Source organism: Nuphar pumila, chromosome 11 (genome assembly GCF_984573655.1).
Source record: "Nuphar pumila chromosome 11, dmNupPumi1.hap1.1, whole genome shotgun sequence".
NCBI classification, from domain to species: Eukaryota; Viridiplantae; Streptophyta; class Magnoliopsida; order Nymphaeales; family Nymphaeaceae; genus Nuphar; species Nuphar pumila.
In genome coordinates this window covers 6829853-6851589 of record NC_143259.1, presented here as the reverse complement: position 1 = coordinate 6851589, position 21737 = coordinate 6829853, and the positions used below count along the sequence as shown (strand labels likewise).

General features: G+C 38.1%; 1 protein-coding gene across 3 annotated transcripts; it reads left to right on the top strand.

The window, feature by feature from the left end:
- Positions 1–3505: 3505 nt before the first annotated feature.
- LOC149821785 (3-isopropylmalate dehydratase large subunit, chloroplastic-like) lies at positions 3506–20368 on the top strand. Of its 3 annotated transcripts, none has more exons than XM_089980576.1 (15): positions 3506–3699; positions 3812–3901; positions 3997–4167; positions 4484–4636; positions 4765–4833; positions 4923–5039; positions 8110–8184; positions 8384–8461; positions 8592–8687; positions 9155–9204; positions 16869–16923; positions 17141–17272; positions 18146–18193; positions 18277–18435; positions 19928–20368. In XM_089980576.1, the coding sequence occupies exons 1-15, from the start codon at positions 3655–3657 to the stop codon at positions 20066–20068; spliced, it is 1479 nt and encodes a 492-aa protein (XP_089836702.1). In that variant the 5' UTR covers positions 3506–3654; the 3' UTR covers positions 20069–20368. The 3 variants fall into 3 exon arrangements, with proteins under 3 accessions (XP_089836702.1, XP_089836700.1, XP_089836701.1); XM_089980574.1 differs by having other exon boundaries at positions 3518–3699; positions 3752–3901; XM_089980575.1 differs by lacking the exon at positions 19928–20368 and adding an exon at positions 19424–19628 and having other exon boundaries at positions 3518–3699; positions 3752–3901.
- The last annotated feature ends 1369 nt before the right edge of the window (positions 20369–21737 follow it).

The following is a 21737-nucleotide window of genomic DNA, read 5'->3' as shown; positions in this document are numbered from 1 at the left end:
ATCCAAACTCAGGTCTTAATCGGGTCTTCATAATTATCACCATACCCGGACTCTATAGGATTTGGTAAGGGTCGGGTCGGACCAGATGACACCCCTACAGCCAAGGCCTCCTCCTTCAAACTCCCACTGCACCAAACCCCATGGGGGTTCCATAGTCCATTCCCTTGATTCTGTGGTAAGAGTGCTGCCCACTTAGGCATGATATGTGTGGTGGATTTAAGTCGAGGGTATGTGTTTGTTATGGGCTGGCATTTAACGTGGTTAGTAGCTTTGTATTTGTGGGCCCAAGCCTTTAATGTAGAGCACATCATCATCAAGCCTTTGTCCCTTCAATGCCTCTTGTTTTAGACGTGTGACGGTTCCGGTGCGCAGGGGACGTACCACAATTTTATTCGAGGGACACCCAAACAGGGTCACCGATGACTCAATTAGGTCAGTGTTCATTTTTTTTTTTGCGTTATTAAGTAAAATAGTAAAATAATAACATAAAAGACGAGATAGGGGTAGTTTGTTTGTTTGTTTGTTTTTCATAGTGTTGTGGATGAATGATTGCTTTAATGTAAGAAAATATATATTTGATAGAAAAAAATTCACCCCTTTTGTGGGAGGATTTTTTTATCAAAAGTTAAATATTTTTTAGAAAAAAAAATTCATATAATTTTTTTTCTTACTTTCACTTTTCTACTATATTCCCACTCCAAAATGTGCCCTAAAGAAAAAGGCATTTGATAAAAAAAAGCATATTACTAAAAGACATCTTACAACAATATTGTTAAAATCAGCCCTTAGTCAATTTAAAATCGATACAATTCATTTTTTTAATATTTTTAACAGGGTTAAACTAATTGTTTAATATTTTTTATTGATTAATGACATGTATCATTTGATGGTAAAAAGTTGTCGATTCACATGCAATTCAATTCAATTCAAATTGGATTCTTAGGTGTTTTTAAGAAAACAATTTACCTAGTGAACCGATTTTAAAACATTGATGAAAGGATTCACTAAAATGATTTTTTATTGAAAAAAATGTTTTTTTTTTTTTTTATGATGAAAGAAAACCTTCACGGAGAACTGGGTCACTTAAGGGGCCCGCCTTAAAACCCTGGGATGGAGGACACAACCACCCAACATTAGGTGCCCCAAACAACCCCATGCACCAGCGAAATTTGATGCAGCTGGGCCTTCAGCTTGACACAGGACCCCGCTGAGAAATGAAATGATAGATTATGGTTGGCACAAAACCAGCCAACCTACCCATATCCAGCTTCATGCTGGAAGACGTCTGAGGGGGAGCAGGGGTTCTGGTCAGACATGGATAATACCAGCTCCAACTCATCAGAGGCTAAATGAATTCGGATTTGAGTGGTGAAAAACAAATCGACCCGCTTTTTCTACAAGTAACAACGGTAATAGATCCATCAAATCCAAATATATGTTAGATTCCGCATTCAAAACCATGCATATTCAATTATAATCAGATATGATTTTGGCTTACCGAATCTAACAAACACAACCCGATTTGGTCAGATATAGGATAAAATCTGACCTGTTGACATCCTTAACTCTAACAATATCTTGAGATTTATAAAAATCTTGCTATAATATCACGAGAAATTGCCTGAAAGTTTAAAACGGAAATTTCTCTTGAGATTTTAAAACCGGGACAAATATCGTGATATTTAAGGTTTTAGCAGATATTTATCATGAAAACCCCCGAGATTTTTATTTTTAAATGTGTTTTATTTATAACTTTTTATAAAAAATATTTTTTATATTTTAAAAACTATTTTTTATTGACAAGGTTTTGCAGAAAAAAATGCGAGATTTATAAAAAAAATTCAAAATCTCCCGAGTTTTTTGACTCACGAGATTCTGCCTTTTTAACTTTTCACTATATATGATCCCTAATGAGGGCGCATTATCTGGATGCACCACGCAGTACATCATTCAGGGTATAGTGGATCCGGGCCCAGACCAAGGAACCAAACTGGCTAGAGTCTATGGATCCAATTTTCGACTGACGGGTTACGTGAGATCCAAATTCTGGATCTTTTCAAACTCTCTTTGCTCGATCCATGCGAATTTTATGTCGTTTGTTCCTGAATTCTCCAAGATCAATGTGCTCAGATCGAGTCGGTTTGGGTTCAATTCAGATCCGATCCAAAATTTGTTCAGATGAAACCTTGACCTATTGATTGATCTACAACGTTAATCCTGTTGGATATGAACCATATGGAGACCAGCCAGATCAGCACAGAATCCAGATCCCAGCCATTTTCACATACCATACACATAAAATCTGAAAAAGTAGATAAATTAATTGAATGGGGCCTATATCCATGACCCTGGTTGGACGTAGATTTGAGTGTGGGCCAACCAAGAAATTCCTGACCAGTAAACCCTAATTATGTCACATTCGTTGATACATGTGGATATGAAACAACCTCCAAATTTACCCATATCCAACCCGTTCTCACCCCTAGAGTAGGGTTTGACTCAGATCTGACCGGTATCAAACTTTATAGGATCAGGTGATAAAGGAGGTCCGATTAAAATCTGGGTCAGACTCAAAGGGTTCGATTAATATAGAACCAGATATGGTTTGTGAAATTTCATACCAGACCCGGGCCCAACCCAAGTTCTTGCTAAGATCTACAATTTTTTAATGTAAAAAAAAAGATAAAAAATATTATTTTACCGGGTATGATCTAGCTTGGTCTGGTTCATGTAACCCTTACAGGATCTGGGTATGGTTTTTATAATAGATCCAATAGGACCTATATCCGGATCCAAGCATCTCAAATCAGATCTGGGTTTAGTCACCTGGGTCCGAACCAAACATGACCCGTTGACACCCCTATACTCTAGAGTACCGGAGAGTTAATACCCTCCAACTTATCCAACGCCCATGATCCAAACGAGCATCGTCGCCAAGATGCATGGTTGAACGGATCCCGAGTTGATGATTTGGGCAATGGATCTCTTCCTAAATAGCATATGGATCCCATTTGCTTGGACCACCATTAACATTTTCTGAATTTGGATCTTAAAATAGAATCTCTATATACTCCTTCCGGTTGGATTTGGATGCGTATGGACAAACTGTTTTCAGTTGCGATTAGATTTCAGATTGAAATTTCTGACAGATCCGCGTTTGGATCCGGATTAAATTCGTTTTCCTTGTATTTGATTACATGTGAAAAAATTCATGCTCTCGACGTACTGCAGCCGTAGTACCATACAAAATTCGGATCTGAATGCACTTTATTAGATCTAGTTTATGGATTCGGCTTTCGGAAACACCACTTTTACATAAAATGCATGTTCTTTACCTACTTTATCCGACTAGTAGTACCATATGAAATTGAGGTCCGTATCCGAATCTGCACCACATTTACTTGGGAATTGGGATTCGGATTTCAAACAAACTGTTTGAACATCATATTCGGATCCTGGTCGTTTTGATCCGGTTCATATCTGACCTTAACCCCTACTTAGTAGCTTGGTTCACAAAGGCCAGACGCCGCCAGAGAAGAGGTTCGTAGTTCTGCTTCACACCTCGCTCCTTCTCTCTCTACACCCCAACTATGGAGAAACTCTAGAGAGAGAGAGAGCCGAAAGAGGAAACTCTAGAGAGAGAGAGAGAGAGAGATGGCTTCCTCTGCTTTAGCTTCAACGGCTACTTCCTTCATCAAGGTACTCTCTCTCTCTCTCTCTAAGTTCTTTATGTGCTTCTCTTCTCTTGCAGAGAGAAATGAATCTCTCAACCTCCCTCTCCTCAATTCCCTCGTTTGTCTCCGGTCTGAAGGTGGGTTCCAGGAGGAGAGTCGTAAGTCCCGTCAATGCCGTCATGGCTCCGCCACAACCGCAGCAGCGACCCCCCGCCACCACCGGCTCGGTGAGAGGCCTCAACGATGGCTTTCGTTTTCGTGGGGTATTCTTTTTGGGGGTTTTCGTGGATTGATTTTGTTTTGATTGGTGTTGTTCGCTCAGGTGAAGCACGACATGACGATGACGGAGAAGATATTGGCGAGGGCGTCGGAGAGGGCCAAGGTCGAGCCTGGGGAGAACGTCTGGGTGAACGTAGACGTCCTGATGACCCACGACGTCTGCGGTCCCGGAACCATCGGCATCTTCAAGAAGGAATTCGGCGAAAGTGCGAGGGTACCGATGCTTTGTTGTCGAAATTTTCAGTTTCTGATCATTGACACCATTGCCACCATAGTCATTTCCATTGTTTGGTAGTTTTCTTGCTTTAGTAGCTATTGTGTATTTGTATGAGAATATGAACTGTAGATTTAATTGTTGTGGGCAAGCTGAATTTTGGTTTTGTTGGTCCTATTGTTGTATGTTTTATTAATAGATGCTCGCACTTTCGATTCAACAAAGTTCTGGTGTAGAATATCTAAGTTTACTTAGCCCAGTTCTTATTCTATCTTTCCGAGATGTTCAATTTTCATACTCAAATCTACATTCTCAGGTATGGGACCGTGAAAAGATAGTCATTATACCGGACCACTATATCTTCACAAATGACAAACTTGCGAATCGTAATGTGGATATATTGAGAGATTTCTGTTTAGAACAGAATATCAAGTATTTCTATGATATCACGGATCGAGGGAATTTCCGGGTATTATTCTGATTATTCAATTAATATTAGGTGATATTCTACCTAATAGTGGGGATTTTTTTTGTTTTATGCCTTGCAGAGGATGCCTTTTGTCTTGTTTTGTGTATGATATGTTTGCTTATCTACAGGCAAATCCTGACTACAAAGGTGTTTGTCATATCGCTCTTGCTGAAGAGGGTCACTGTCGGCCTGGGGAGGTGCTCTGTCTGACTGCTTATAATTTATTTATTTAAATATATATAATTCTTCTATCATGATCCAGTTAAGCCTTTTAGTTTGTTACCAGGTCCTGCTTGGGACAGATTCCCATACGTGCAATGCTGGAGCATTCGGGATGTTTGCAACTGGTGTTGGGAATACAGATGCTGGTTTTGTGATGGGCACAGGAAAGCTTCTTTTGAAGGTATTTTCCAATGTCTTGTAAATTTCAAATGACCAGTTTGCGTTCACCTTTAATCTTCTTGTTGGAATTGTAATTTATTTTTTTAAAGTTTAATATTGCATGAAGAAAATCTTCTAATTAGACCATTAATGATCTTTTCAACATTCAAAATAGCAAAATGTTATATACCCTTCCTCTGGATGATCACGTACTCATGCTTCAGCAGAACTTTTCCCTTTTCCCTTAACCTTGAATTCATTAGCAAATGTTTATAATTTCTTGGTTTATCTTTTATATTTTTAAGATAGCAACTGTAACCTACTTTAAGAATACATCTTAGTATATCTTGAATCCATATATTGATATATTTTGGTTGGATAAATTTGACCCGATGCTACCAACTTGTCCTGATTTTACTGTTGCTTACGCACAGGAGAAATGGCAACCCATTCAACCTGGATGTCGACCTATGTTAACAAATATAGATCGTAAATGGATTTGTGTTGCACCTGGTGGTCTGCACTCATTGTACCCCAACTTTCTACATCTGGAAAATGCCAAAATGGAAATCAATGGTGTCCAATTCGTTCTGTGCTCCATTTGTATATGCATGACTCGATGTCTTGAGTCTGGATTAGAGTGGTCCAATCTAGTTCTAGGTTCTAACCCAAATATAAAACATTTAAGAAAAATATGGATGGCTATTCAGTCAAAATCTGTCACAGGGACTCGGCAAACCGGGTGCGGCACCCGATGTGGTCAACCCGACCCTGGGTGCGTTGTGTCCAATTTTATAACAACAACAACAACTGCGCCTTCATCCCAAAACAATTGGGGTCGGCGATATGAACCAAAAAAGAAAATCATTTTGGGTCTTCCACATGAATCCTTCTCCTCCAATCATTTCTATCCAATGTCATGTCCTCGGTGAGGTTCAAAACATTCATATCCTTTCCTATCATCTCCATCCATGTCTTCCTAGGCCTACCCCGACCTCTTTTAACTAATATATTTTCCCATTTCTCCATCCTTCTAACTGGAGCATCATTAGGCCTTCGCCGAATATGCCCAAACCACCGTAAACGATTATCTCTCATCTTATTTTCAATGGGTGCAACGCCTACCTTCTTACGTATCTCCTCGTTCCGAATCTTATCTTTTATTGTATTTCCACACATCCATCTAAGCATACGCATCTCAGCTACACTCATTTTTTGAATATGGTGTCCAATTTTAATATTAAAAAGAAAATCTTCGCACCCAGGGTCCTAAACGAATCAGGTCTGATCCATAAGAAACCGAGTCTCAAACATAACCCCCCAAAAAAAAATTTTCGGGACCCGCGCCGGGGGGGGGGAGAGCCCCCGGACCCCCCTTTCTGCAAGGGCAAAAACTTTGAATCAGGCTCCACAACTCATCAGCTCGACCCCTCCCTTGCACAAATTTTATATATATATATATTTGCCGCACCCCGCACCCAAGTTTTTTGAAAGTGCTGCACCCCCACACCCGCACCCATGTGACATAGAGCTTACACCTATGAGTTTCTGCGATATTTGACTCTAGCCAACATTCACCATAGGGATGCAAATGGGTTGGATCCAGGATGGAGGTTTTGCAATTTTTGGCTGTTCCAGAACTGACTCCCTCATGTATTTACCTGTTCCAGATCCGAACACAAACACACACACGTGGAAGAAAGGAGGAGAATAAGAAGATGGTGGCAGTCAAATAACACCATTTCTTTTTCTTGAGAGCACCTTAACATTTTGATTAGTTGGTCAGATCACACCATTCAGTCCAATATATAGGAAAAGTGTTAACATATACCCCATCTTTTCAGCAATTTCCATTCATCTTTATTGTTAAACGTCTCTCTCAAGCAAATATGGACTTGAACATTAAGATTGATGCAAGACCATTGAAGTAAGGCTAAGATGCATGAGCAAGTGAAGTTTTGTATACTCAATGGACCGAGAAAACCTTACTGGGCAGAAATAAGAAAAACTCCTAAAGGCCAAGATCACTAAATCTAGGACCTAGGTACATTCATACTTGGCAAGTCTGCATTCCTTGTTTCAATTGCCAATTACTAGTTCTTCTTTGGTCAGTTTAGACCACTATTACCGTTTCTATTGCCATCCCCTAGTCTCACTCCACTATCAATGTTCCCTTCAAGCCATTCTTCTATATTCTTAAATTCCCTTATATTACATAACGATGTAAAATTTGTGCTGATATACAGGATGCAAGTAGATTTTGACCTATGTCACATGGGTGCGGGTGCGGCACTTTCAAAAAACTTGGGTGCGGGGGTGCGACAAATATATATATATATATATATATATATATATATATATATATATATATATATATATATATATATATAATTTGTGCAGGGGAGGGGTCGAGCCCCCTCCATGCGCCCTCTTTGTGCAGGGGAGGGGTCAAGCTGATGAGTTGTGGAGCCTGATTCAGAGTTTTTGCCCTTGTAGAAAGGGTGGTCCGGGGGCTTCCCCCCGGCATGGGTCCCGAAAGAATTTTTTTGGGGGGGTTTATGTTTGAGACCTGGTTTCTTATGGATCAGACCCGATTCGTTTAGGTCCCTGGGTGCGAAGAATTTTTTTTAATATAAAAATTGGACAAAAATGACCTTGGGTGCGGTCAACGCACCTAGGGGTCGGGTTGACAGCACCGTGTGCCGCACCCGCACGCGCACCCGCGTTGACGCGGATGCGGCACCCGGTTTGCCGAGTCCCTGTGACATAGTGTAAGCTTTATATGATCAGTCTGACCCCACAGATGTGTTTGGCACAATTCGTTTACATGAACTGCATTTTGGGTCAAGTGGTTTCGGCGTAAAAATGCATTTTTTCTGATCATAACATTTTCATGCATGTGTACTATTGATTTTGTAAGCTCCTAAGAAACCCTCTATAGAGCTTGATCTAGCAAAAAAAAATGAAAAACCAAGTTATTTCTAGAGTGTATACTGTATAGCCAATATTTTCCACATATATTTCTCTCTCTCTCTCTCTCTCTCTCTCTCTCTCCAAAGGAAGTTCCAGATGCATGATAGAATAATTTTCAGGTACCACAAACTTTGAGGTTCGTCATGGATGGAGAAATGCCCAGTTTTCTGCTTGCCAAGGATTTAATTTTGCAGGTAAGGTTAATGGTTAATACTTTTTCTATGTTATGCCTGATATATATATATATATATATATATATATGTAAAAATTTTGTTTATTGTTGATGAATTTTTTTTCCTAGGGTATGTACATAAAATTCAACAATGCAGTTTGTTTGAAACATATGTCTTAAGATAAATTGCCCAATGACAAGGGTTGACTCTTCATCTGCAGGTTATAGGTGAAATCACAGTGTCAGGTGCTACATATAAATCCATGGAATTCACTGGTTCAACTATTGAAGCATTGACCGTAATTACTCTTTCAAGTTCCAAGTACTTTTGTATAGCTATAGCTACAGCAGCTTGTGTTTGTGCATGCACACACACATGCAAGCTCATAATGATTTGCTCTTATAAAATAATTTGTTTCTAACTGAAAGATGGAAGAGCGAATGACCCTCTGCAATATGATTGTTGAAGCCGGAGGCAAGAATGGTGTTGTTCCTGCCGACCAAACTACATTCAACTACCTCAAGGTAATCTTCTAAGGTTTCTGTACATGGTCAAACGGACTATGTTTTGTTATTTAATGTCATAATGGTATTACACCCATCCAGGTCGCCTGAGTGGTAGAGGGCCTGGGGAAAAGGTGCTGACACCTTCATCCCAGGTTCGATTCCCACCGGGTGTGCGGGTGCCTTTCACTAGTGGGCTCTACAAGGTCTTGGGTGTCGGTGACCCCACCCAGAGATTACTGCTTCGAAGGGGAACTTCGTCATCAATATATATATATATATATATATATATATATATATATATATATATTGTTAATATTGTTATTGATAAATGGCTGTCATGATGAATCAGTATATGGATATTTTCAGTATGTCTTTGCAAAATCTCATTAAAATACCTCAACAGTTTCGGAATGTAGTAATATCGGACTTTTTAGATCACAGTAGCACTTGTTTATCCTAAAATTGTTAATATACTCTTTGCTCAGGGTAAGACTTCAAAGGAGTTTCAACCTGTTTATGGCGATGAAAAGGCCAGGTAATAGATATGATATCAAATGTTTCATGCATTCGTTTACCTTGACAAGACCGTTCACTTGATTCTTTTGGATTTTTATGGTATCCCAGTTCAATCAACTGCATGCTATGTCACACGGATACTCCATTTTAACTCCTGTTCTCTATCCCATATATACTCGTCATATTGGAAACTGAATAGGAAAAAGCCATATCCCGTATCCATGTGACATAGACCGCATGCATGTGAACCTTAATAAGTTTACTGTCTTGAGCATAATCCCTCTCAAATCTCAATCCAATTGCAATAGATTATTATTGAATCAATTGAAGTGTTGTCATTCAAGTCTATATTTGAAGGTTCAATAATTGTTATCAGTGTATCTTAGGGCTTAGGGATAGTGAATCAATGGGCAGAACAGCAATGCCCATCTTGCCAGTCATATAAAAAAGTTACTCTTACTCACTATATCGAACCTTGTATCTTGCATCTAATAAGGCCCTTTGTTTCAAAGAAAACACAAATAGTACCATTTATATGATACAGAATGTGTTAATTCCTCTGTTATCCTGATTAATTTGAAATATGGATGATCAGCAGTTTTTTGCTTCTTAGTATCTTTATTTGTTTCATGACTGGGATAAATGTATTCTGTAAGTCATCAAGGCACGCATATGACTGGGGAAGTTTTCTTTGCCTTTTATATGAAATAGATTTCTAGCTGGCGTTGATGTTGATGGTAGTTATTTAAAACATGATATTCGCTATGGTAGGGTCATACCTCTTGGTATAGTAAAATAACTATAATGCTCTTAGATAACAGAAAATGGCACTAAAGTTGGTGTTTAACCCTCAGGATATCCTTGATGCATTCAGAGGTAATCGCCTAACGCAACCAAGGGAAAACAGTATCATTAATATTTTCACATAAGCAAAACTATTTGTGTATATCCTACATCTCTTGGTTCTAAAGAAAGAATAAAAACCACTATTGATGTGAATTTTCTTAATCTATAATAAAAACTCTAATAATGAAAGCAAAATAAGCCTCCTAATCCTGCTTAACACTAATGGATTCAGATTTGGTCTGCATCTTCTTCTGCAATTAGGAGAAGAATTGTCCTCGAGTCTCTAAGGGATCTTTATCCAGTCAAGGAGACTATACCCTGACTGGGGATAAATGTATTCTGTAAGTCATCAAGGCACGCATATGACTGGGGAAGTTTTCTTTGCCTTTTATATGAAATAGATTTCTAGCTGGCGTTGATGTTGATGGTAGTTATTTAAAACATGATATTCGCTATGGTAGGGTCATACCTCTTGGTATAGTAAAATAACTATAATGCTCTTAGATAACAGAAAATGGCACTAAAGTTGGTGTTTAACCCTCAGGATATCCTTAATGCATTCAGAGGTAATCGCCTAACGCAACCAAGGGAAAACAGTATCATTAATATTTTCACATAAGCAAAACTATTTGTGTATATCCTACATCTCTTGGTTCTAAAGAAAGAATAAAAACCACTATTGATGTGAATTTTCTTAATCTATAATAAAAACTCTAATAATGAAAGCAAAATAAGCATCCTAATCCTGCTTAACACTCATGGATTCAGATTTGGTCTGCATCTTCTTCTGCAATTAGGAGAAGAATTGTCCTCGAGTCTCTAAGGGATCTTTATCCAGTCAAGGAGACTATACCCTGACCTTCTTGCATATGGCTGTAGAAGACCACAACCCCTGTATTATGGTCGCCACGGCTTGTTTCATCAAGGCACATGTTGGAATTCGATTCATCAAGATTTGGTTTGCTGGACCAAGTTCAACCCATTAAGCATGCATGGTTGTGAATTTGGTTGCATATGTCCCCTGGTTCCTGTTTAAAGGATCCACCTAGCTGAATGTCTAACTCAATCTGATCAAATGCCTGGCTTGACTGATCCAGGTAGGTTTAACCTATGATTATTTTTCTCTCTACTTTTGGGAAGCTGACCATACTGATGAATGTACCAAATCCCTTTTAGTTTAATCGCGACATACTAGGGTCTATCAGACTTGGCAACCACTGACGGCCTGACCTGCAACCAGCAAACCTAGTGACTATGGGTTGACCCACCTACTGCATCTGATCTGGGCCTGTTTCAGTCTGAAACAACTATGTGGCACCTGTCCTAACTCCTCTTGGGTTTGTTATTTCTGTGGAACCTATTCTCATTCTGGGTCAGTTGGTCCAAAACCAACCAGTTGCAGTCAGCCGAAGTGTTCCTCCCTTCAGCTAAAAACTGGAGCTACCAACTTTCCAGTGGTCTTCTTTCATTCAACAAGGGTACGTTGGGTGATGGTACTTTTTGTCGTTTGGAAATTTTTATAAAATTATTTTCAATAAAAACCGCTAGCGAAAATCGTCCATCAAATATTAAAAACCGACTTTCACTATTGTAGTGAGTCGGGTCGATCCACAGGGAACGGGAACAGTTCAAGATCCGTTATCTAATCAAACTTCACTTTATTAATATTTAAACATAATAGTAATGAAGAATATGCTGAGTACAAGCATTCAGATTACAAGTCCGAACTAAAAGAATAAAGTAAAAAAGAAAGATTTCTATCTGGCAAGCATGAGCACTCGGAGCTCTCAAGTTAATTTCGCCTTCTTCTACAAGTGGTGCATTCACTTCCAAATTGTTGAACTCGACCAGAAGAATGTGCACACGCCCTGCCAACACTCTATGAAAATACTTTGGTACTCAAAATAAACAAGTAAAGACTATCTAACCTAATATGGTGATATATCTCACTAAAAAAAAATATGTTCCGTCTAACAGCCAACCTATCTAATACAGTAACACAAGAGCGATGACTAAGTAAATTCAATAAACGACTGAACTCAACCATTTCAACATGATGCGCTATTAGTATTGAATGAAACCATGATGAAAATTAAAAACACTTAACTACTTAATATTAATCTAGAATTATCGTAAATCTGCATGTAATTTAAAACTAAAATAAAACAACCAAGAGACTAACGCCTAAGCTATGTCACTTCCTATGTGGGGCCGTCCATACCAGCTAAATGGCAAACAAGAGTGGCTGACACGTGGCTGGGGTGGAACCATCAAGGAAAAATTAATCTTAAATTAAATTAAATCACTAACTACCATAAGACTAAGGCAAGTAAAACAACTAAGATAAATTCTAGAAGTCTCCTTAATTAATTTATGTAAAATTTACCAACTAGAAAGTAGCATTAGGAAGTAACCAAAAAAATTACTAAACTCAGCGTATGGTGGGGTCTTAGAGAATGACACCTACGAGTGAAAAAGAAAAGGAAAGCTATGAGGCCTAAAGCAGAGAGAAAATGAAAGACAACGTGAGAGGGGAAGGTCAACTTTCCTAAGTTTTAATTCTACTCTACTACTTACCTAAATGCAATTCAAATTTAACTAAATGCATAAGAGTTACCCAATAAAGGCTATTCTAAAGGAAACGTAAGTATATCTTAAAGGAAATATGATTCTAAAACAAGACTCTATTCAAGACAAACAACTCACACACCCAACAATTTAGGAAACTACTTTTTTTTTCTTTTTTTAATCTAATCAAACCTTGACTCTAGCTAAACCAACTAATGAAAGACGTCCTTCAAGGAAGTTAATTTCCTTGAAGGTTCCTTGCTATATTCAAAAATTTGATTTTCAAAAAAACTAATAGATAGTTTGTAAAAACAAAGATTGACTCCCTTGTACCACAAATACCCTTACAACTTTTACCTAGTTACTAGACTACCCTTATATGCACGACATGCATTGATGCAATTTAATGAAATATGCAATGAACAAAAATCAATGTCTTATCATATGCAAAATCTAGCAGTAATATGAATAATACACTTAGTTATAATACATATATGCTTAACGTATATGCAATGAAATAGTAAAAATTAACTAACGCATAAACAAAAGAAAAACACCATGACCTGGACACACAACTTCCTGATACAACAACAACAACAACAACTACGCCTTCATCCCAAAACAATTGGGGTCAGCAATATGAACCAAAAAAGAAATTCATTTTGGGTCTTCCACATGAATCCTTTTCCTCCAATCATTTCTATCCAACGCCATGTCCTCGGTGAGGTTCAAAGCATTCATATCCTTTCCTATCATCTCCATCCAAGTCTTCCTAGGCCTACCCCGACCTCTTTTAACTAATATATTTTCCCATTTCTCCAACCTTCTAACTGGAGCATCATTAGGCCTTCGCCGAATATGTCCAAACCACCGTAAACGATTTTCTCGCATCTTATTTTCAATGGGTGCAACACCTACCTTCTTACGTATCTCTTCGTTCCGAATCTTATCTTTTATTGTATTTCCACACATCCATCTAAGCATCCGCATCTCAGCTACACTCATTTTTTGAATATGATGTCTCTTGGCAGCCCAACATTCCGTACCATATAGTAAAGCGGGTCTAATAGTCGTCCTATAAAACTTTCCCTTCAACCGCAATGGCATTCTACGATCGCACAGCACTCCAGTAGCACTTTTCCATTTCATCCACCCAACCTTTATCCTATGATTTACATCTTCCTGATGAAAAACAAAAAAGATTTAGACCAATGAACCACCGTTAGCATGCTGGAACAAAAATCCTAAGAACCGATGGAATTCTAAGACTAAACCGGCGGTACTCAAAGCGAGCTCAATAGGTTCCTAAACTTCAACTCCTCAACCGGCTGCCTAAGATGCTTGGACCTGGACTGAAAGTAGATTGAACAGACCGGGATCTATGGATATGACACCGGATTTTAAAAAGGGCACACCGGATTTTCAAAGAGATCGATGCGATTTTCGAGCATAGATGCGAACCCTAATCAAGCACCACTGATGATTTTCTTTTCCACTTAAATAACGAATGCATCACCCACTTGCTGATCACCCACTGCCTATACGAATCTAGATCTGAAATGAATGTGGGTTGACTCAACAAAAAAAATTAAAATCAAATAAAATAAGAACAACTAGCTACACGGTTTTGATCTATAATCCTACACTACGAAAGGGGATGCAAGAAGGCTTACCTTTCGGAAGCCCGACGAATGAGGGTGCAAGAAGAGTAGACCACGACTTTAGAGATGCTCCCTTCACGTCCTTCAATTGCTATTTGCAGGTCTGCAAAATTACAGCAAGGTTTCAGGGTGGATTGGTAGAGAGAAGAACACGAAAATGCTAGAAAAGAGAAGATCCGGCCGCTAGATGCAAGAAGATCGACTGGATCTTTGAGAATGCTTGATATCTCAAGCATGATTCACGCCCTTCACCTGCATAAATCTGCAAAAACAACAAACACTCATGAAGAAAAATAACACAAAGATGTAAGGAAGAATTAAAATGGAGAGAGAGGAACGATTTGATAGCAAGAAAAATTTAGGCCGGATTCGCCGAAGAAGAAGAGAATAGATGCAAGGCACACACAAGGGAGCTCTTCCTTCAGCCATGGACAAAAACCTCTCCATGGAGAACACGTCCCATATGAGGAGGCTCATAAAACTAATTTTTGAAAATTTCAAAATAGCTCTCCTTTTTCAAAGAATTTTGTTTTCACTCAAAAAACCTTGTAAAATGCATTTGGCCTAAAAACGCCCCTTTATTTTGAGTTATTTTGAAATTTGTAAAATATGAAGTTAGATGGATTTGGGTTTAAGAATGGATATTAGGATCTTGTCTGATCCAAAACCCACAATGCTAAATTTGGGTTGGATTTGGACCCGATCAACTGTCGATTTCGCTCCAAAACATTGAAATGCCTTTAACTTCTTCATTTTAACTCCGTTTTCGCTCAAATTTGAAACGTAGCTCTTTGAACCTTACAATGACCTAATCATGGATTTAAATCATGAAATTGCACTTAGATGCATGTGATTAATGACTCAAATATGCTGCATTTCATGCATCATCATTGGGCCCATGCATGAATTCAATCTGCCATATGTCAAATCCGTCCCAGTATTGGTGGGCAAACATGGATCGACTTGGGCTAGTTGTCTTCACTACTCTACCTCTTCACAAGGCAAAAGACCAAAACCAAACATGATAAGTTAGATCTAAATATGGAACACATTTTGAAAATCACTGGTCAAATAAAAACAGTAAGGCCCATAACAAAAATGATGTAAATGAATGTTAAGTTCTCAATAATGAAATTAGCCTAGAGTTCCATTTTATTATCTAGCTTTTCAAACATTAAAAAAATCAAATATTTGCAAAAATTTCATGAAAATATATAAATCTGAATCATAAGTAACATTCTAACTCAAACCATGGTTAAACTTGTGGTACACCAGACACCTTTACTGGATGGAGGCTACCTAGGCTTGCTTAAGTTATTGTGGCTTGCTTAAGTTATTGTGGCTTGCTTAAGTTATTGTCTTAGCGAATAAATCTGTCGTGGCATTCCAAATCCTTGGTAGATACAAATCTTTTGTGACACTCCTGTTCCTTGGATGAATTAGCCATAGCCCTGTACAGTCAGAGCCATTCCAGCAGTAGCTTGTTCCTGGCTCTTGTCCGATCAGATATTAGAAATGGCCTGAGCCCCTTTATATTGGATTCTGATATTGGGGATATATGTACTTTAACAGCTAATCAGAAATGTTGCAGTTTCTGATTTTGCCAGGGCAGGGAGCAAGCTGAATAGTGGATACAGAACTTCCATAACACTAAACAAGATGTCCTCTTTGCAGCTAACGACTGTTATGGAATACTGAATTTTTAGATCGATTTACATTAAGATAGAGAGAAGTTTTTATCTGCATTTGCACCTTGCTCACCATCAGGATACTCATCATACATTTGTTCAGTGTCCCAAATTCAATTTTCTTTGTTTATGCTCAGACCCGGTTCCCCATATAATTATATCATGGATTTGCATCTGCATGAGAATCAAAGTTACCCACCTATTGGCTTTTTGCAGTATCTTGATTGGTGGATCTGATATATGTTTTGATGCTGAAGAATAAAATGAGATCTTGTTGATCTTCAATTTACATGAGGAAAAAAAATACAATGATAATATCAGCTTTCCAAGGTCTTGTCATTAGGCATCTGGGGTGATTACTTATGCATCTAAAAGATATTTCCTTATGATAGCTAGTAGATATTCGATGCTAATAGTAAAAAGTATGGATGAAATAAGCCTTCACCTTGTTAACCTCATTGGATTTAGCGGTAATGGATCCAAACCTGCTGTACACCACATATTTTGTATATTCCTGCACATACAAGGCAGCCCCAATGTACTCAAACAGAAGTGTGTATTTCAATCATTTATGAGTCTCTTCAATATCCATGTTTACCATTGTATGTATGTGATGGTACTACCTCTGGTATCTTGACGGTATAAGCATAGATGTGTGGATTTGTGTCCTGCAAGCTCCAAAGATGGTTCCTGGAAGATGTAGGATAGCAAGCATGTCTTAGATAATTTGCTGCAGTAGTTGATTGCTGCAAGAAACCAGTACCCACCTGCTACATTTTTCTTTTTCTTGGAAAGATTCAGCAATGGAGTTCTGGCTGTGTTCTGTTAATTGAATTCTAGTCAAATTGTTTGTTATGTATTAAGTAATTGATAACAGTTTTGAGGATTATAACTTCTATCTGATCTATATTGGTCTGCAGATACCTTCATGAGTACAGATTTGATGTATCCAAATTGGAACCTGTGGTGGCAAAGGTTACTTATCCATATCTTTTAATCTTCTTGGTCTTTGTCTGGACTTTTATTTGCTGTGACATTCAGTTAGGTTATTCACCTGATTTATCTATAGAATGTCTTTCATTTGAAAAGTGAAAAATAAAAATAGAAGGATTACTTTTGTCATATGACCCATATCTTATGCTCACAAAATTTGTGTAATTTGAACTTAAAAATCTTCCATTTATCTTTGCAGCCTCATTCTCCAGATAATCGTGCATTGGCAAGAGAATGCAAAAATGTCAAAATAGACAGAGTATATATTGGATCCTGCACAGGTGGCAAGACTGAAGACTTTATGGCTGCGGCCAAGGTTTTCTTTGCTTCTGTAAGTGGTAATTAATTTGGTTGTAGCTAGCCTAGAATGTTTTCAGTTTTCTTGCTACTCAATATTGGTTGAAATGATTGTACTATAAAAATTGATGTGTCAGTCAATATCTGTTGTTCTCCTCCACTTCTTTCGTTCCATCTTACTGCCCAGTAATATCATCCATAAAACTTTGTGAGACTTGCATCTTCTTCCACCAAGAACCCCCATGTTTATTTTTCATTTAGATAGTATTATTTGTTGCCATAATATCTATTGTTCTTATCTTCAATTTATGAATCCACCTCTACATCATTTACACTTTGCATTTTTAATCTTAACTCGGGAGACTGTTTTTGAGAAAGAACAATAAAAAGATATGAGTGGGTGACAAGGAGTCACCAGGTGCAAAGTGAAAGTTCCTGGATATAAGAAACAAAATAACCATGATACGGTGAATCTCCCAACAACCAGGCCTATTCTATCAGGGCCAGTCTGCTTTGCTCTTAGTTTGGCCATCTACTAATATCACACTATGGATCCCATATTGCATTTTCATATGTACAATCTCTGCCAAATTGTCGGTTCCTTCAAAGACCATTGAGTTTCTCTCCAATCAGGTAAACCATCATGTATTAAAGCGCCGACAGCCTTAACTTGGAAGACTTGCTAAACTTGAGACTATTTTTCTCTTCATGGATTTGCATCCAGTCTACCAGAATTTATGTGGTACTGGATACCATGTTGCATGTTCTAATCCTTTGCGAATGCTTGTGAGTTAAATCCTGGTCAACAAGAATTTTGGTACACTTTTTGCTTTTGTTGCTTATGGCATGGATAATGTGCCAACAGTTCATTCTCATGATGATTGACCATGAAATGTTTTGCAAACAGGGAAAGAAAGTTAAGGTGCCAACTTTTCTTGTTCCTGCGACTCAGAAGGTTAGAAGTATTGTACTTTTTTTGTCTTTTTCTGAAAGCTGAAAAACATGTTTCTGAAGTGAAATGTTTAATATGTCTTGCAGGTTTGGATGGATATTTATAGTCTTGAAGTTCCAGGTTCTGGTGGTAAGACATGCTCCCAGATATTTGAGGAAGCTGGCTGTGATACCCCAGCCAGTCCTAGTTGTGGTGCTTGTTTAGGTGGACCTCGAGATACTTACGCACGGATGAATGAACCTAAGGTGATTCTTCTTGCTCTATATAACATGCAACTTTTCTGAAGTACATGGAATGCATTTTTTCTGTTATTGCTTTGTTGTTATTCTTCTTCCTCTTCTTCTTGATGATTGACTATAATGGTCTTGTTATTTTATTATCACTGCTGCTATTGCTACTACTGTTACTCGAGTTGGGTTCAGAAGTATCTTTGTTTTCTAAATTTAAGTGGAAAGTAAATGAAATGTAGCTTTGTGGAACATACAAATGATATAACTGGTTTTGCCCTTTTTGGGAGGAGATAATCAAGTTGAGATTGGGCATGTCCCTAGCAGTTCGCCAAAACTGTCTAGAAGCTATATGTGGTTGAAATTTGAAGACCATTCTTGAGACCTTTTTCCGGATGTAATCAGAGTGAAGTCAGCTTTATTGGTAATATACTCAGAAAACTTCTTTCATCTCATTGGGGAGCTTCGTTGAATCCATCTTCCTATGTGATAATTAACTTTTGGGTATATCTTGTTTCTTTATGTTTGCTTCTTAGAAACTTATTGATCACTCTTTGTGGAGAATTCATGATAGCTAACAATGAAATAGGAGATTGCAAAATAAAAAAAACCACCTCTGACACTTGGAGCTGATTAGTGCTCACACATGCTACAATTATATGGAGGACTGCCTGCAGCCTACTGTTAATGTATTTATGTAACCATAACAGTCATCTCTTGGTAAGATATGAGTTTTCATTCTTCTATTTGACGTAGCTTTCTTTAAGCAGCCACTGATGTTTGCAGGTGTTAAACTTCTTCCATGTCATGATGTTTGTGGTATACTTGGTTAACTAAAGTAAATGATAGTTTATTTTCCCTTTGCTTATTAGTGAGTATTCCGATACTTGCTGATGGAATCAAGGGTTTCTTATGAGCTTATTTTCATTATGGTTTTCTGAGTATACCCAATCGCTAATCAGGGGCCCAAAACAGGGTTATATGGCTGATTATAATCCCTTTGCAGGTTTGTGGTTTTCTGCTCCTACCAAACATGCTGCCATTAGGTGAAGCTAGTATTAACCTGTCATACGGATTCCGTATCCCTTATATACAGGTCATATTGGAATCTTCATAAAAATGGCTGTATCCCATAACCGTGTGATGTAGCTACTAATAATGTTTATGCAAATATATTATGCACAAAGTGGTTGAATATGTGAGCAGTTTATTGAATTCAGGGCAAGATCCTGCAACTAATTGGCAACTTCTATCTGGAGCAAATTTTAGCTGGTGCATGTTCATTTGTATGTTCTCTTTGATTTGTGACTGCATCCTGGGGCCAAGCATCTAGAGTTTAGACTGTTACATGGTGCATGAACGTTTTGAGTCTCCTATGCAGATGCATAAGATTGGACATGCTTGTGGATATTTTTTCTTCATACATCATTTTGGATACTATGATCTGTTGGAGCTGTAATGGAGACAGGATTCATCACAAAGGGTTTTCTATTCTGATTTTGTTGAGCAGGTGTGTGTATCTACCACCAACCGGAACTTCCCAGGAAGAATGGGGCACAAGGAAGGCCAAATTTACTTGGCATCACCATTCACTGCAGCAGCAGCAGCATTGACTGGATACGTCACTGACCCTAGAGAGTTTTTGCAATGAGCATCAAAACCATCAGATGCCTCCAACAATTGGTGGTGAATGGGGTAATAGCTATGCGTTTGTTTTTTAGAAACTAGTCACATCACATCCTCTACATGCATGAGGCAAAATGTTAATCGTATGTCCCATGAAGGTTGCTATTCTTGAAGTCTCGGGTTTTTTGTTCTTGAAATATGGTTTAATGTATGTACTATAAGGATATTGTTGAGATATTTGTATTCTGTTGTGATAATGTCTTTTGATGACGGCAGCTTGCAACATTCGATTATTTAAATTATTACAATCCAACAAAAATAAAAACCTTTTCGTTTGCTCGTGTAAATGGCAACTGCTTGCAATATTCAATCATATAGATTAGTCCCATCCAACAAAATAAAAACCTTTTTAATTAGTGCATGTTGAAAACTAACAGAAGTTTTAATAAATCCTCTTACTGGATTTTTGTGATTTTCAGAAACCGACGATCATGTGCTTCTGATTACAAAGCTAAATTAGAGAAGTTGATTTATTGGGAACTAGGTTGTATCAACTCAGCCGTGATAATATTGCTGTCTGATCCTCCAGCTTCGAATCTGGCAGGAAAAGAAGCACTGCTTGATCCAAGCTAATTGCTGCAGATGCCAGGTAATAAATCCCTTGTGAACATCAGTGCCTTTTCTGGTGCTCATGCCTGTGTTTTACACGGTTTGCAATATGGTCCTGTGTATGGCATAACATGAGGTGAGCTGCTCGTTGCTGGCTTGGCTTGGCTTGGTTCAGTTATGAGCTTGTTTGGGCTTGCAAAATAGCCTTGTCGAGCAGAATACACATTTCTTGATTTTGAGTTAATTTTAACATGTAAGCATAAACAGAAGGGTCTTGGCTCAGCTCGGTCCAGAAAGTTAATAGCCCTAATGAGCTGCTCAACTCGTTTTCATACAAGAGCTGGCTTGGCAAGTAAAGAGCTCATTAACAATTTGGCTCATCATAACTTCATTTGGTGCAAAATGGCAAGCTTGAACTTGTTGTATTCTGTATTATTTTTGGAAAAAAAATTTGCTACCCTAGGGTAAGGAACCCTTTAGTTGGAACTCACAGAGAGCGACTGTTTTGACCACAGCTGACCCCATGGATGTGTTCAGCATGGACAAAATAGTAGGATTTAACCCTTGAATCGTATTCTTTTAACAAAAGAATGTTTTTTTTAATGGTTGGTAGATTGTAGCCATTGATTTTTCAGCCACCAGAAGATTTAACATATGCATTGAAAAGGCATGATCTAAAGTCTGATTACTATTAAATCAAACATGTAGATCACATCTGGAGGATTAAACGTGCAAACAATTTTTTAAATATTAAAAAAAAATTGTTTGGGATGGTGAGTTGTGATTAGTTGTTCATCTATAAGAAAATCCAAATTAGAGATGGTGAGATGTTTGGGAGGGTGAGTTGTGATTGAGAGAGCAATTCTCAGCTTTGTTCCATTGCATAAGCGGAAGCAATAAGTTAGACTCATCAATGTGGTCTGATCAGTTTGGTTGGGAGATCGTCTTTAGGCGAAATCACAATGAAAAGGCCACTCAGGAGTGGTTCACGTTAATGAGTAGGCTCTACATGTCAAACTTACTCATGGCCAAGACAACGTTCATTGGAAGTTCTCTAAAAACTGAAATTTTTGTGTTTCTTTGTG